The 16,582-nt window shown below is 32.2% G+C and overlaps 1 protein-coding gene across 3 annotated transcripts in view; it reads right to left on the bottom strand.

Annotated features, from left to right (window-relative positions):
- The window catches only part of LOC141453824 (acetylcholinesterase-like), a 114,574-nt gene that overhangs the window by 10,298 nt on the left and 87,694 nt on the right, over positions 1-16,582 (bottom strand). For all 3 annotated transcript variants that reach the window (XM_074127472.1, XM_074127474.1, XM_074127473.1), the window contains 3 exons: positions 5,227-5,412; positions 1,880-3,194; positions 903-1,081 (listed from right to left, as the gene is read on the bottom strand). In XM_074127472.1, the coding sequence (XP_073983573.1) occupies positions 903-1,081; positions 1,880-3,194; positions 5,227-5,407 (1,675 nt within the window). In that variant the 5' untranslated portion in view covers positions 5,408-5,412. The remainder of the gene's footprint in view (positions 1-902; positions 1,082-1,879; positions 3,195-5,226; positions 5,413-16,582) is intronic.

The following is a 16,582-nucleotide window of genomic DNA, read 5'->3' on the forward strand; positions in this document are numbered from 1 at the left end:
TTTTTCTGTTGTTTCATGGAAAACAAAGTAAAGAGAAGTAATTTTTTCTTTAAATTCGATCATTGGCTTTGTAATTCAAAAAGTAAAGATTCGGATAATAAAGCCAAGAGGAATAGGTAAAATGCACTACAAGTTGACTCTTATAAATTAAAAGTTACCCGCAAAACGAGATGCAAGATTGTCTGGTGGATTGATATGTAAGCTGTGTTTTAGCAACCTCACGGAGTTAGGCAGCACCGTTTGTTGTTCTTGCAACGAATTGTTTCTCTCTGTACTGAACTAACGGACACGTGGTTATGCAAGTGACGATTATGCAACAGCATACTTAATGAAAACTATTCGTCGATACAGAAAAATATATTTTGTACAAAAAAGAACAAAGAACAAAGCAATATTTTGAACTTAACATTTTTTGAACCGTCAGTGGTCAAAACAGACAGTGCATTTTGACTCCAAATTGGGCATGCAACAAACGAGTGGAAACTAATAAATTGCATCATTTTGAATGCTTTGTTGACTAATCAGTGAAATATGCTAGTCATAAATTGATATGCGCTCCGTAAAAATGAAATAATATTTTTAAAAAACAAACAAAAATTAAGTAAATTATCTCATTCAAGCAAATCTTGTTACTTTTACTTTTCTTCATACTATGGACAGAAAAAGAAGCAAATCTTTTCAGTGAACATTCGCAAAGGACAGTACAGTCGAGAGTGACCATTCAAGTTAAGGGCAATTAGTAAAAGTAGAATCATGCCAATAAATGCCAATATAAAGATGCAGCCTTTATAAATAAATTTATCACAATTAAATAAGTACATAATCTGACACTTTAAATGAAATAAGCACTTTTGACAATGTGTAAAACAAATACTCCAGCGAAGCGTCAGTACACTCCGTACCTGTTGAAGATATTAACTGGGGGAGATACTTCTTCCAGAAAGCACACTGCTTGACCCGTGGTCCTCTACCACTACCAGCGCTAGCATTTATTCCCAACGTGAGATATTCTCTTCCGAATGCCGTGTGCAATGGCCAGAAAGTTGAGGTCCACGTATTGTCCGACTGTAAGTTGGGATTGCTGCAAAAATAATAATTCCAATGTATGTAAACTATTGACGGGACTATAATTTTAATATAGATACAAGTAAATGTTGCTGACTGAATGGTGAAAGCCAAAAAATATAAATAAAATAAAGTTATATATTTGTATGGACTACTATAAATAGTGCTAGATTAAGTCAAATGCAAAAGATATGCGCATACGAGGATTTAATAAAGCCTTAGTTAGGTCTGAGTTGGAGATTAAAGCTACTTCATTTTCATTTCCATGATTTGCGTGTGACTGCAGATTGAAATGAAGTCTCCTAAGTCATGATTTGGCGACTAGGGTGATAAAAAGAATGTAAAGATGTATATATAGTCCGGTTAGAGACATAAAATGGAGCGTTTACTATGGCTCAAAGTATTTTTGATTGAAGAGATTGAATCCTTTGAATGAACCCTACAGCTCTATTCCATACGTCCAGATGAGTTTTATTAAAATAGTAGTATAAATCAGTCTTTTATATTCTACAGACAGTTTTGATCAATCGTCTAAGAGCCTTTAAGTTGTTGTTAGCGTCTGTTTAGTTCTGTACTTTTGATAAATACTTAAAAATTCTTTTGAGGGTGATAATTATTATTAAACTACCAAATTATTTTGTAATATGTTTCAATTAGAAACTGTCGATCACTGTAAAACATTGCAACTAAACTTAAACTAGTAGTTTGACACTGATGAATAGTGTCTATCACCAAGTTAAACTAAATTTAGCAAAGTAAAAATAAAAGTAAGCTCAATCAAAATAAAAAAAATTAAATCAAACTGTATAGTTACCCCATTTTTGCAAAATTAGCCCAAAAGTTCATTATTCGCTTGCTGAGCTCGATTTCTTGCTGTTGGTAATTTTTTGCAGGATTCAGGGGCTCGCCAAAGATGTAATTAATTTCGTCACCGTGCATGACTCCGGTCCATGAAGGCCATGGGTTGTTGAATGACCTATGCGTGAATAAATACATATATACGCTGTTGCCAGTCTCGGCGTATGTATGTGCGAACTCGTTCACATTGCAAGTGAACTGGTAGTCACCTACCATTTTATCAAGCGCATCTCTGTTCTTAATTGGATCATCCGGATTTTGCCAATCTGTATATTCAAAAACGATTGCCTGCCTCGCTACGTTGTTCACGTAAGGATTCAGTTCTCTCACTGCCTGGAGAAATTCTTCTCTGTTAACATATACGTTTTCTTCTTTTCTGAACAATTCCGTAAGGTAATATATAATGAAGTAGTAGCCTTCTTCTGTGTTACTTCCCATCATTATGTTGGTTTTCTTGAAGTTTCTTGTAGCAAGAGAACGTTGTGGAAGATCATCGACGAATGTGCCATCAACAATCGGAACGAAAGGAAACTCACATATTCCAAGCGTCCCCCACTCATTAGCTACTAGATCGGTCGCATTCACTTTTCGAAGACATTCTATTACGGCGGGTATATCAGATTTTGAATGCGGACAGTTGAGCGCCTCTGCAAGTCTGAGACCTCGAAGTGTGCTCTCTTGTCTGGAAATAATTGCCCATGGAGCAAGCGCAGAACCGGATTCCATTATAGCTTGGCTAAATAGATTCCGGCTGAGCGGCGATAGTAGGTGAAGTGAAACCGATACGGCGCCAGCACTTTCACCAAATAACGTAACATTGTGCGGATTGCCACCGAATTGATGGATATTATCGTGGACCCATTGTAGGGCCATTAACTGATCGAATAGGCCGGCGTTACCTGGAGCTTCAGGTGTATCGAAGAACAGAAATCCTAAAGATGCCACTCTATATTGCATGGATACAATTATGACGTTTTCTTCAGAAACTAATGTTTTATGATCGTACACATCTAATGTGGCAGATCCGGAATAAAAACCACCACCAAATATCCATAGCATAACAGCAGCATTCGTTGGCCTTGGTTTAGGCACGACTACATTCAAATAGAGACAGTCCTCCGAGATTTGTGTATTAGGATTCCACATGGTAGCGCCTGGGAAATCTCCAAACACCGTGTCTATTATTTGGACGCAAGTATTCGGCAGTTTTGTTGCATTTAATACGTGTGTCCATCTATCTATAGGCCGAGGATGTCGAAATCGTAAATTCCCTGTCAACATAGAGAAAATATTAGTTTGAAAATTTAAATGATTCAGTATTTAACAAATCAAATTAAGAATTTTATATGCTAGTAAATTTTTATTAAATTTGTACAGATATACTATTTACTTATACTTTAAGACTTCTGATAGATAAATGCTGCAGAGTATTATACTTTTTGCTTTGTAGCCTACAAAAACAAATAAATTGATAAACTCACTTAATTGCACACATCAACTACCTCTCTGCAGGTAGTATCGTATATTCCAAGGCGTTAAACGTTACTTTAGCTATTTACAGCTATATATGTATTTCCATTAAATAAATGAATAAATGATTTTCACACATATTTGAAATAAATACATACGAAATATATACCACTGAAATCAAGGAAATATTTATTTATTCAATTTTTTTATTTTTAAGTAGCGTAATAAACCGATTAATAATGATTTTAATAAAAGAGAAACACCAATATTGATTAACTCCGTTTGTAACAACTATTCAAAGCGCTCTCTTCCATAGAAAAGAAAATCATTAATCAAAGGACGTTACTTATGCCCCTTCATCATTAATCATCCCCTAATACTGGTGACTTCCCCCGCACTCTATTTAATGTACAATATGAACTTCCACTGCCCTAGCAAAAAATTTTATCGTCTGTACTATAAATATCAATACCACCAGTACACATTATTGTTGTTTAGGGTTTAACATCTGCACATTTAAGAAAATGCATAGAAGAAATAAAATAAGAAAGCATGTCCAAAAATATTTGGATTCGTTGACTTCTGTTGAGATTGAGATAACATAAAATATCTAGAATTAAGTGAGTTGAACACTTATTACAATTAATTACATTATCAAAATTATTTTTTGAAAATAAAAACTTGACCAAAAATTGATTCCACAAAGGACGCAAAAATAATCGGTACAAGTGATAGATAGGCTATGAATCTGCGGTAGAGATTGAAGAATTGCCAACGTTGCCAGTTAATAAATAAAAGTGAGAAACGCTAGCGCTACTCTGTCAATTATAGTCATTTGCACCCTTCCATTTCGCGCTTAAATATCCTCAATAGTACAATATTTCTTTCTACCAACAATCTCTTCCATCAATTGTGCTTTTAAATTGTCAGCTGGTTATTGCGGAAAATAGTTTTTAACTGCACAAGAAATACGGGGAGTCAAATAGGCAGTCAGACACTAAACTATTACTTGTTTTTTGGAATAGTTATTTGGTAACAACATCTTGTTAGCTACAAGTCAATTTTGTATTTTAATTATCCATCTCGAGCAATATTATTTACATACTCATGTTTAGAATACGTGAACATATCGGACCCCTCTAATCTGTACAGGTCTAAAATTAACTAAGATATTTCATATGCCGTAATTGTTAGCAATTTATTCACACTGATGTAATTAGCATTTATAATAAAATTAATGGGCGCACATAGTAAAGCATCCAATTATTTTCATTCATTCATGAGTAGTTTTATTAGTATGTTAGATTTGTCTTACACGATTTACGAGTACTTAATAAAATGGGCATTACCAAATTGTTTCATGACGGCAACCGCTGGTTCGAAGCCACAGAGTAGTGTGTTATAATATCACTCTAGATTAGGAGACTTTTAAAGAAAATAAGAGAGATTTTACAAAAAAAATTCTTAACTTTTTTGAACTTTTATGAAAAAAAATCTTCATTTATTTCTATTAAACATGAAATGTTAAGTGCAGACGCTAAGAAAGACGTGGTGACACTTTCAAGACCTTACTATATCAGATAGTAGTATGGATCCCATATACTTATCAATTAATTTTATTTCTACTTTATTTTGTTGTATTGTATATTAACTGAGCCAGACTCAAAATTTGTATAAGAATATTCTTTAACAAATAAAAATAATAATAATACTTATCAATTAATGGCTAAGTAGATTGAAAAAAAACTTGTCAAATATAGGAAGAAAGACGTATGTAATTGATTCCTACTAGAATACTATACGGTTATAAAGTATTTAAATTTCAAGACTTACCAATGGGTTTTTGAGCATAAGGAATTCCCAGCCATGCGTCAACGGATTTGCCAGTGGCGGCCTGCAGTGTGACACCCTGGACTAGGCCTTTGTTCGTATGAACGACCAGAGGATCTCCTCCATTAATGCTGGAGGCCTGAATCCCAACCACTACTGTTGCAGCCAACAGCAGCCACCTCATTTCTCCTAGAAAATGTGAACTTCGTTTAAAAATAAGAAGTATACTTATTTTACCAATCCTTAGCTAATAGATTTGAACGATTTGAAATAAAACGAAAGTTATGAAATAAAAATAAGAACTTCAAAACAAAATTCATACGCAAATAAAAAAAAGAGACATGTAAGTAGAAGATAATATCAATAACAACTAGAAAAGAGCAGCTGAGCAATGTTAATGTTTTATTATGCTAATCGGGAATAATATGTTTACATATTAAATAGAATTGAAAATAGCAGCATGAGTTAAAAATACTCTCAATTTAAACTTGAAGCAACATTTTTCAAAAATATTGAACATTTAACAAATTTTTAGTCAAATTCAAAAACATCTATGTAAAGCAGTCATCACCGTCTTAAATCTGTGAACACTACTTGACTACCTTTTACTGTAATTTCCAAAGTTCTAAACCAAACCTAAATCAATTTTATAGATTGTAAAACCGCACATTATTAACTGGATTTGCAAAACCAACAAAAGGGAAAAGCCTTACGATAATAATTAATAATAAACAGAAATTTGAAATAAAGGAAATGACAGTTTGCTGAAAGAAAATTCCACGGCACACATCGGAAACTATTATTTTTCACCAATATTCAAATTTTACAATTCATCATACGGTACGTTGCTACAATAATAATTTTTTTACATATTTACATATACTTGAAAAGTTATAATAGAAATATTCAAAAGTTAAGTTTAGAGCGCTTACAAGTCACATAAGTTGGGCACATATTTTGATAGCGAATTAGTAGTATGACTGAGAGTTCAATTTAAAAGAAGAAACAAACAAAGTTTAACAACAGATACGATATAGTCTACAACTGCCAGCTCTGTCCGGAATTTCAGGTACTTTATTGAAATCAGTTTTTCTTCTGGGGATATACCTCGAGGCTAGTAGAAATATAGAAGTAACGGACAAACGACAAGTCCAATAAATGGTGAACATCTCTCCAGAATAATGGATGAGACAATCAATATTTCTTTCTCACTGGCACTTTGGCTATATAAATATAATCAGATACATGTCCTAGATATAGGCAGAGAATAATTCGGCAGCACTTGGGAGATGTGGAGTAGTAAGTTTTGCAAATGTCACATTTCGGCCTACACTCAAGGAGACGGTCTACCACCCAGGAGAATTAGAGAGTTGGTGTTCAAGTTATATGACGAATCTACTTAAAATACAAGTAGTTCAGCAAACTCGATACTGCAGCCAGAGATTACAGTGTGTAGGAGAAAGTATAATATAATCTGGTATCGTGTAACTGAATGAATGCAGTATCATCAAGCTGCAGCACTACTTTTTAAATTTTGTTACATTTTACTTCTGCTAAAACTGCTAGGTTTCCGTACGTTCGTTTATGATACTATAATTTCAATATATAGAAAGTATTTCTATAAAAGTATTGTACAGAGATAATCAATCGTAGGGAACGTTCTCGATTGAAAATGCCTTTTCTAGCTTTCCTTTTCTAAATAACAAAACCTGATGCGCTATGAAGCATTTATAAATTTATTAGAGGGAATTTCGAAAGCAGAGAGACTCCATAGTTTACATTAGTTCTCATATACTCAAACTTAACACTATCGTACACTAAATACATCACACTAAGCACCCAACACTAAGCGAAGTCACATTCAGTTACCATTGTGTTGTTCTAGGAAGGAATAAGCCTATATACAGCGCTCAAGTTATCCTTATCTCATGGAAGCAAGGAAGAAGAAAGTAGTGGAAGAGAGCTACTGTTATCTCGTGGCAGTCATGGAGAAGAGAGAAGTGAAAGAGGCTGCAAAGAAACAAATCGAACATTGAAAAAAATACGACTAGTTTTTTTCCACCAATGTAATGGTAAATTGAAGTATTAGAAGCCAACAGAAGCTGTGAATACCAATATGTTGTTTTTTATAGCCTTCGCAAACAATAATGTTTAATGTGTAAATACAAACCAAAAAAATAGATAAATAATTTCAGTAGATCTGAAAACGCAGAAAACAGATTGTGTTTACATGTACAGAGATAATCAATCGTAGGGAACGTTCTCGATTGAAAATACCTTTTCTAGTTTTCCAAAATGGACATATAGAGATTTTTCCCTACTGCACACTTAATATATCATGCAAAAATGATTATCAAGTGCATATAAGAAAATTGCTTGACTTGGAAGTGAAAGAAGGGTGCCAAATTTGGTGAAATTCTTAAAATCCCTCAGTTTTTCCATTACAAAGATTTTTTGCCAGCAGTCGCATTGATTGACGGGTTGGATTTTTGTTATAAGCAATACAAGTTCTTTTTCTAACGAATGTATTCTATCTTGATGCCCTGGGACAAGTATTCTGGATACTTGCCTAGTATTCGCCAGTTATTGCTTTATTCTTATGCAAGGTAATAACTTGAAAGAGTTTCTTTTACAGCCAAGAAAAACAGTGGCCATAACCTTTTATTGCAGTGCAAGTTACTTTATACCTTGCATTGTATGATATTTAAATATTTTGTGGATACAATAAAAAAATTGAACACACGTATGTACGTACTAGTTTGGCAACATAAACGGCGACCAACCATTGTAGACATCAGTCTGCAATTTAGATCAGGAGTTCTTAACCTATTTTGTACCACGGACCCTTTAACAGTAACATAAGATTAACGGGGGCCAAGAACAACTTTCAAAATGATCAATTCTTAAGCACATAATGCTATCGAATTTAGTTTTTTCGTGCTAAAAGAATTCATATCTTTGGATGCGTTTTTGCAATGGGCATTCAATATTGGATTCAATATTCAGTTCGCGATTACTTTACCTCAACATAAGCATTGCAGCTCTCAACTCGTTAATTAGGGCAAGTAAAACATTAAAATTAAAAGAGACATTTTATATTGAAACTAGGTTAGTAATTTAGGTTTAGTTTATACTTTTGAAGACGCAAAATGCTGCACTAGTAAACTTTCAAGTGCCATGCATTATGGTTCATAATTATGGATTACTTAAATTTATATAATTAATTATGAATCTTTACAATTTTATGTCTCTTTAAGCACGGGGGAAATTAAAAAAATACTATTAATTATCCTATATTATCCTTACATCCTATATTAATTCTACATTCCATCTTTTAAAGATGTATCTTACCAAAGCATGAAGAGAACTTATAAAACGAATTTTTGATGAATTAATTCTTGTTAATTAATTAAAACGATAGCAAATACTGCAGCAAGTAGATGAGTATTTGGATTTTTCTTGAAATCCATTCCGGCCCTAGTTACTCAAAGAGAAGAGACAAGTTAGGAAATGATCTCTTTTTTCGAATTAAATCAGGAATAGATATCCTGTGAATGTCAACATTACCGACGTCTAGGCTTCCTTATTACATTTCAATAGCTTTCCTCTCACTTAAAAGTACAAAAAAAAAATAAATTTCTATCTGCACTTCAGAGAACTACTAATAATACAGATACTGTTGGTGAATCAAATGCATATTATCTTTTTATTTAAGATTACAGTCTTTCCTAAATTAGAAAATGGTAATAGAATTATTTGTTTTCTCTGTTTAACAGATTATATCACTTTTGAATTCTCCAACTATATTCTTCCTTAAACAAACTAGATTAGATATTCTATGGATGCAACATTCAACTCTTGGCCGTTCGCTGCCAGCACGTGACTCTGAATGTAATTTTGTCTTGCTTGCCGCCACTGATGGCTATCGGATTATATAATTTACATTTTTTAAATATATCAAGATTTTATCTTTTACAAAAGAAGAGTAATGTATTTTCTTTTGGGTTCATTTCATTTTTTTTTTTTTTTTTAAATAAAATATTACATTAGTATCAGTTACTTCATTGATCATGGTAAGAATGATAACTAACTAGTGCCAAGTTTTACCCATAAGATTCTGATTCTCTCATTTAAAATGGAACTAACGCTCGGAATAAGTTATTGAAGAAACCGAAATATTTTGTCCTCTCCCTCTATCAAAATATTTGACGTTTTCGAAAAGTGGAAGTAATATCAAACTTCTTAATTCCCCTTTAAGACCTCGAAAGTGTGAAGAGTTGCTAAAGTTGATGTGGTAACTGTAGCAGAGATTTTGTCACTTGACAATTCTGTTTCTCAATGAAATAGAGCAAAAGAGAATCGTGAATCACGGAAGAGATAAAAAATTACTATACTTATTAACTAAATGTTCAGTTTAATTAGTTTATAACTTTAATAATATTGGAACTTAAGATGGGAGTTAAAAATCTGTAACCCCAAATTTACTTTGTTCACTATTACAATTATTTAATCTCTTTAACAAAAACTTACAGTTTAAAAAGTTAAGTATAAGAGTTGATTAAATGCTGAAAGGCACAGAAATCAGCAAGTTCATTAATACTTCATTGGTATCATTTAAATAATTTTACTGCATTAACTTTTCAAGAATATTTTTAAGAATTTATTAAATGTCACAGACCCTAATGTTGGCTATTTTCATATACAAAACACTTGTTCAAGTAGCCTACCAATTAACTTAGATTGACTGTAATATCTATTAATCTATAATAATCTAACTATTAATCAAAGGTTTAAAAAAAAGACGTTATGAAAAATAAATGTAATTATGAGGCTAAAGATTTCAAAAACTTTAACACTAAAACAACAATTTTTACAGGTTTTAGAGTTAACTTTTCTCTACGATTCGGTAATGATTTCATTGAATTCTGAACAATATGAAGAGAGAGATACAAAGGTTTGAACCTTGAACGAAATTGAGCACCACCAAAATTCAACCTTCTATAGAAAGATTTAGTGGAGGCCTAACAAGAACAAGTACAATTTTTGAAATTGCCGAGATTGCTCATTTTCGGCAAATTTTTTCCTGAAATCTATTACACTGGAGTTGGCGCAAAAACATTTACAGTTATAAAGGAGGATTTGCCATATATTATAAAGAAAATTTGGGAATTTTATCTTTTGTAGAAAAAGAGAAAAAAAAATTGTCAAAGTTGTGTGTTTTTCAACGTTTCGCTTTTCCCTGCACTTTTTGACGATCATTCTTTATACAACTGTCCTACCGGACAGTTTTAATCTAATATTTTGCACCAATAGACAATAAGAAAATTGCCTAGCAATTCAGAAAACTTTAACTGAAAACAAGGAAAATGCTGACAAAAAAGTTCTAGAAAAGAAAAACAAGTATATCTTATGTAAACTCTAATAAGATGAACTGAATACTAACACCCAAAAAAGTGATATAAACGAGGGCAAAAGATGTATGGATTTGTATCCAAACAAAACTGTATGGATTGAGCAGGTGTGCTTGAATAACTGGGTCATATGTAAATGAAATAGAATAAAACAATAAATAACTATAATAAACAAAATTTTGTAGATAATGCTTTCTTTTTTTATTATCAATGGCCTAACGATGGAAAATCACGTATTTTCAGATTTCTAGTTAAGGAGTGTGAAGGTAAGTGTAAGCCACACCAAAAATCCAGATGGATTGGGATCTTTCCCAGTCAAAATCAATCCACCAAAAGTTTTACTAAACTGTATGGATTTTTCTAGTTTGTGATTTTACGAAAACTGATTTTAAACTTCGTATAGACATGAAGATCTAACACTGGCTACTTAAACATATTTCCCGCGGAAAATTCATTTTAGATGGGGACTAAGAAAGGATAATCATCTAAAGTAACATTGATTAAGTGGTTCTAACACCTGTACACTATAAAAAAGATGGGAGTATGTATAATTTGAAGAAATTTTCAACCAAGGGTGAAAATCAGTTTTTAGATTTGCTTTAAACTCTGCACTACATAAATTAAGATTTTTGACTTTCTGTATAAGTCATTTTAAGGAATTTTGGCTAAAAAATGATTAACTAAATTTCTAGTCAATTATTCTTGAGATTGTCCACGCCAAATCTGATTATTAATTGCAGTTTTGAACGGAACAGTTTTACGAAAAGTTTAAATTTATCTCATTTTAGAGCCCAGAATCTAGGCCATTAAAATCTATGTATCCTGAAGGTCATTTATCCCATTTCTTATTAATTACAGAAGATTCTATATGCCTAATTATTGTGCCCACTCTGTAACAAAATGTCAAAATCATCAGAAATTTGCCAATATTGACTTTTATTTGTATTTTCAACAAATCATTTATTTATATATTAAACAATGTAGGCATCAATGCTGGCCTTGGGGAAATTCCACGCAATTGAATAATTGTAAAACAAACTTTGTTTAATGAATTTCCAGGTAGCTTCAATTAAATACAAAAAGGGGTTTTCTGTTATCAATTAGGAGCCCTGTATTTCAGTTTACTCTCATTATAATCACGAGTTGTTGCGTCAGCAACTATATTATTTATTAGAAAAGGTTTTGAATTGAAGCAGAAAGTTAATTGCAGAATATGGAGAATATTTAATTGTTAAATAGTAACAATTTTTTTTTTTTTTTGCCATGGCATTCATGCCAAATTTTCAGTGGAAAATTAAGTTCTGAAGTTTTCTTCTGAGTTGAAAAAAGTGGGTTTTAGAACGTATTTCCAGCGAGTTTCTCTACTTTTGCTTCTTTTGTCAGGAACTTAGCTTTTTACTAAGTCGGCTCTATCTGTAAAGTAATTGTAAAGTGCTTATGTTTTCTGTTGGTGCTTAATAATGTAACTGTTAGCTTTTTTTTTTTCTAATTCCATTCAAATATTGGATTAGATTTAATACAGCTGTGAATTAATTCGAACGGTGTTAATTTGTTACCGAATTATAATATGCTAGACTTATAATTTTCTTTCATTTCAATGTTACCTTTGCTAAATTCGTCGCAATTTTTTAATATTCCACTTTATGCCACTAGAATAGAATGAATTGTTCAGCGATTAGATTCTAGGTGTGTGAAGCTGGAAAAGTACAGTAGTTCTTTAATTATTGGTAGTTGAACTGTAACCATAGTGTGTAAAGTAATTATTTTATTCACTACTTCTATTCCTTGCCCTGTTTTTTACCTTGTGTATAGGGGAAAATGATTCCATTACCGTTTAAAACTGATCATACTGTCTATGTGTATGATATCTATGCTGTAGGTGTGCGGTGTTGAACGTAGTCTCAATCGGTACTCTAGAAAACAATTCCATTATCGTAAGACCCCAACAACCCCATCAATTTGAGATATCTGTAAAGTCTCAGAGATGCCGACAAAAAAACTCATGATTAATGCATTGCCAACACCTGAGAAAGAATTGTTACATTTTCATAATATCTGACAAATTATTTATTAGCTAGTCATATTATTTCTTGATGATGTTTACTTAGAGACTTGAATCCTATATAATCATCGATTTATCAATGTCAAGTTTTAGTCGATACAATCTTGCAAACAAACAGTAACCTGTTACCCTTGGATCGGTGTTCTGTTTAAACCAACATAATGTTTCAAGCGCTGTTTTCTGTTTTATTAGATGTAGTTTTTCCCCACCATTTTTACCGTATAAATTTTTAATCAAATAGGTTTTGATGAATGTTGATTAAGAAAAAAATATGAAGAGAATACTTTAAGTTGGTGGGCACAACGAAAATTACAAGCACTGATTCTGCGTACTGATTTTGGTACCTACTGCTGCATCAATTTTTAGCTCAACCGTAACATCAACCTAAATCGACAAAAAAAATGTCCGAAAAGGCGCAATGGAGAAAAAACCAGCCAACTTTGATAATTTATTCCTTTTGTTCCTCGGACTTCTAATACACGGGGCGATGAGCATGCTCTGAGAGTTCAGAAAGCTGTTCAAAGGCTAGCAGATAGTCTTGCACGAACGGAACATTGCAAGTCAAGCATCAAAAAGCTTCAAATATTAACTCTTCCTAGCCTAGCCTCTAATTGCTGAACAGTTTATAAATGTAGCGAACCAAATTGATGAGTTTGATCCAGTCCAAAAGTGAGGTACGATATCCGCAAATATTTTGTTTTTGTATGATTTGAAAATAAAATATTATAAGTGAAAATGACATTCTCTAATTTGTATTTCAGAATAAAAACTATGATTAATTTATAGTAAAACAGTAAATATACCGTATTGACCAAATAGTTTGTCAAATACTAATAGATAAATGATTACTTTCAGTTTAAAAAGTAAATATTATGATGTTCATAATTTGCAAAGACAAAGGGATTATCTAGCCCCTTCCCACGAGGGAGGAGCAATCTAACTGCAGCAGAAAACTTTAAACTTGCAACTTAAGTAATTCTAACTTTAATTACAGGCTTAATACTTATGATCCATAGGAATAAAAAAAACCAATTGGATGCTGAACAATTCATATAATCTATTGTTTATAACGTATAATAAATTAAAGCAACATTCATAAGTATTAAAATTTGTAATAAAGCGCTAAATCCCATTTGGCGAGATGTATTACTAGCAGAATGAGAGGGCTGTAAAATATAATTTACAGCAAACACGCCATAAATATTTTCTCTGTCCTTCCCATTATTCTATTTATAATTAATTAACGTTTATTAAAATACTTATACCACCGACTTTAAGACTCTGGTCATATAAATGAAACATTGTATTTATAATTATTAAAAAAATGGATGGACGCCCTAAAGACTATTCAATAATTCCAGCTTAATTGATAAATTCAGTTATTGATATCTTAATTGATAACATTGAATTTTATGGACGTTCTTAAGTTTATTAACAAACCCCCGATCTCAATCCAAAAAAAAAAATACAACTGAAAATCTGATGTTCTCACTCTGATAAAAAATGCTGAGGCGTGGTTAATATGCTAGCGTTCCTACAACTTTCTGAAGAAATAGTTTATGTATGGAACTTACTTGGAATTCACGAATCCGTTGGCAAACTCTAGCTGTCATCTTATACAATGACTTCAAATACAAATTATAATATGCATTCTAAAACTAAACAGTGACAGTTTGCGGTTCTTGATAATAGAGAGATTATTTATGCTGCATTAGATGTGGTCTAAGAGACAATCGCATCAATGAAATAAATAGTGAATTCGCTTTAATTTACTTCATCCATATGCTAGTATGCTTCACCCGCGAATGGTTGACCTAGCCCTAGAAGTCGATAATTAACTGCAAACAGCTTAAAGTCCTTTCTTTCCCTGAACACAATATTTTCTTCGATTCTAGAATAATCCAATCATACCCGAACCCTTAAACCCAAATCTTGTTTCACACTTCGTTTATACAACCGCGTCCACTAATGGTGGACTTCAATGGATGTCATTTACACATTAATAATCATACCAGCAATTACGGTAAATGTTTTATATAACCAATTTCTAGTAAAAAATGAAAAATATATTTCTAGATATTTTGATATATATACAACTACAGAAAGAAGAGTCTCCAACTTTAGTTAGTAGCGTTAGTTAAAGCCGTTTATAGCAGACTTCAAATCTGAATAATATGGTATTATGCATTAATTTGTAGCGGATAATATGTTAAATATAGTTAGAAACATAACTAATTGCAATGGATAACAATAAAGGAATGAGAGGATGGGCGTTAGTAAAAGCGAGGGTCTGAGAACAAACATTGTGGTATTGGTCGGCGGCGAGAGTAACACGGCAAGTTGTCGTCCGGGCCGCCACCAAGCCAAGCAAACACACACCAATGTAAAGTTTCAATTTAGTAGGGGTGCCGCTGTGCGCGAATAACACAACTTTCCTAGCAACAGTTGGCTACCATGTTTTCCTTCCTCTTCGCTCTTGCCGCATCTCTTGTACTTTATCAAAAACATTTCCTCAACCCTTCCTTTGAGGCCAACGCAACTTGAAACATACGACTTGAGTAATATATATACATATATATATTTCAAAAAGTTCCAGACCTTTATTTATTTTTATTTTTTATTTTTTTCTCTCATTTGATAAAATTACTTCTTTATTTTTTTACTTTCAGGATTCTGGGTTGATTAAATTACACCTTATTTCTGTTCGTTATTCTTTTCCCCCCCTAATCCTTCCAAGGAAGCACAAGTTAATTTCACTTTTACAGACTTAAATTTAAACGAATTTCTCTTATTCTTCAAATCCGGTTGTAACAGTTCAACTTAAGAACATCCACCCTAAATTAATAATATGAAACAAGAGTTGTGTCTTCTCTCTGGAAATGGAGACGTTGAACTTTAAATTGATGAAGATTGGAATTGAATATACTGAAGCAATATAAACTTGCTCAATAAATAGTTTATACAGCTTAATGAAAAATAAATTAATGAAGAAACAGAGCAAATTAAGGTAAAGGATTCCAACAAAAAGTGGTGCAGATGCTGAGGTGTAAAGTAAAGGTGCCTTTATATTGAAGAAACTCCTCTATAGGAGTTACATTAACATTTATATGTTAACAATGTAACCGATATACAGTTGATTAAAGGATGCTTAGTGAACGGTTTGTTTGCTAGTTGTAGACTAATCAAATATATCTATATATTTGGATTAGTCTACAACTAATTGGACCAAAAAGGAAATGAACGTAATAATTTTTTTTTATTTGATACGAGAAATTTTGTTCAGTAGATAATCTACAACGGAATTTTGAAGGGATACTTTTTAAGATAGAGTGGATTAATTTGAAGGGAAAATTTCTAAAAGTATATCTTTGAAAATAGCACCCATTGCTGGTAATAACTGTTTGTCAAATGAATTAAAAAAATTTTATGTTAATAATTTTAATATTCTATTTAAAAATATCTCCTCTACACCATGATTCTTTAACAATACGAGTAAAAACTGAGTTAAATAAAGAAAATTTACTTTCACTTTTCCCAGTAATCTATTTTAAAAGGTAGAATGCAAAACCAAATTATTCAAATCCTTTCCGGTGAATTCTCTACTTAGTTTTGCTAACTTTCCTTTTATCAAATCAAAGACGAGTTATCAGCTTGAGAGAAGCAGAGACTTTTATAAAGAGAATGGATGAGGTCTGCCGGCCAGGCGAACAACACTGACTCAATTATTGATTTGCATAAATTACATTTAACAATAATTACAGAAAATAAAATTATTTGGCGTGGAAACTCTTCTATATCACGTCAATTCCGAATTTTAGAACAAACTTCACGCAGACTCTAAAACTGAAATAGAACGATTGAAATGGTAACGTATATTTTTCTTAGA

The sequence above is a fragment of the Rhodnius prolixus genome, unplaced genomic scaffold, assembly GCF_049639745.1.
Source record: "Rhodnius prolixus isolate KJV_2025 unplaced genomic scaffold, Rpr scaffold_3, whole genome shotgun sequence".
Taxonomy (NCBI): Eukaryota; Metazoa; Arthropoda; class Insecta; order Hemiptera; family Reduviidae; genus Rhodnius; species Rhodnius prolixus.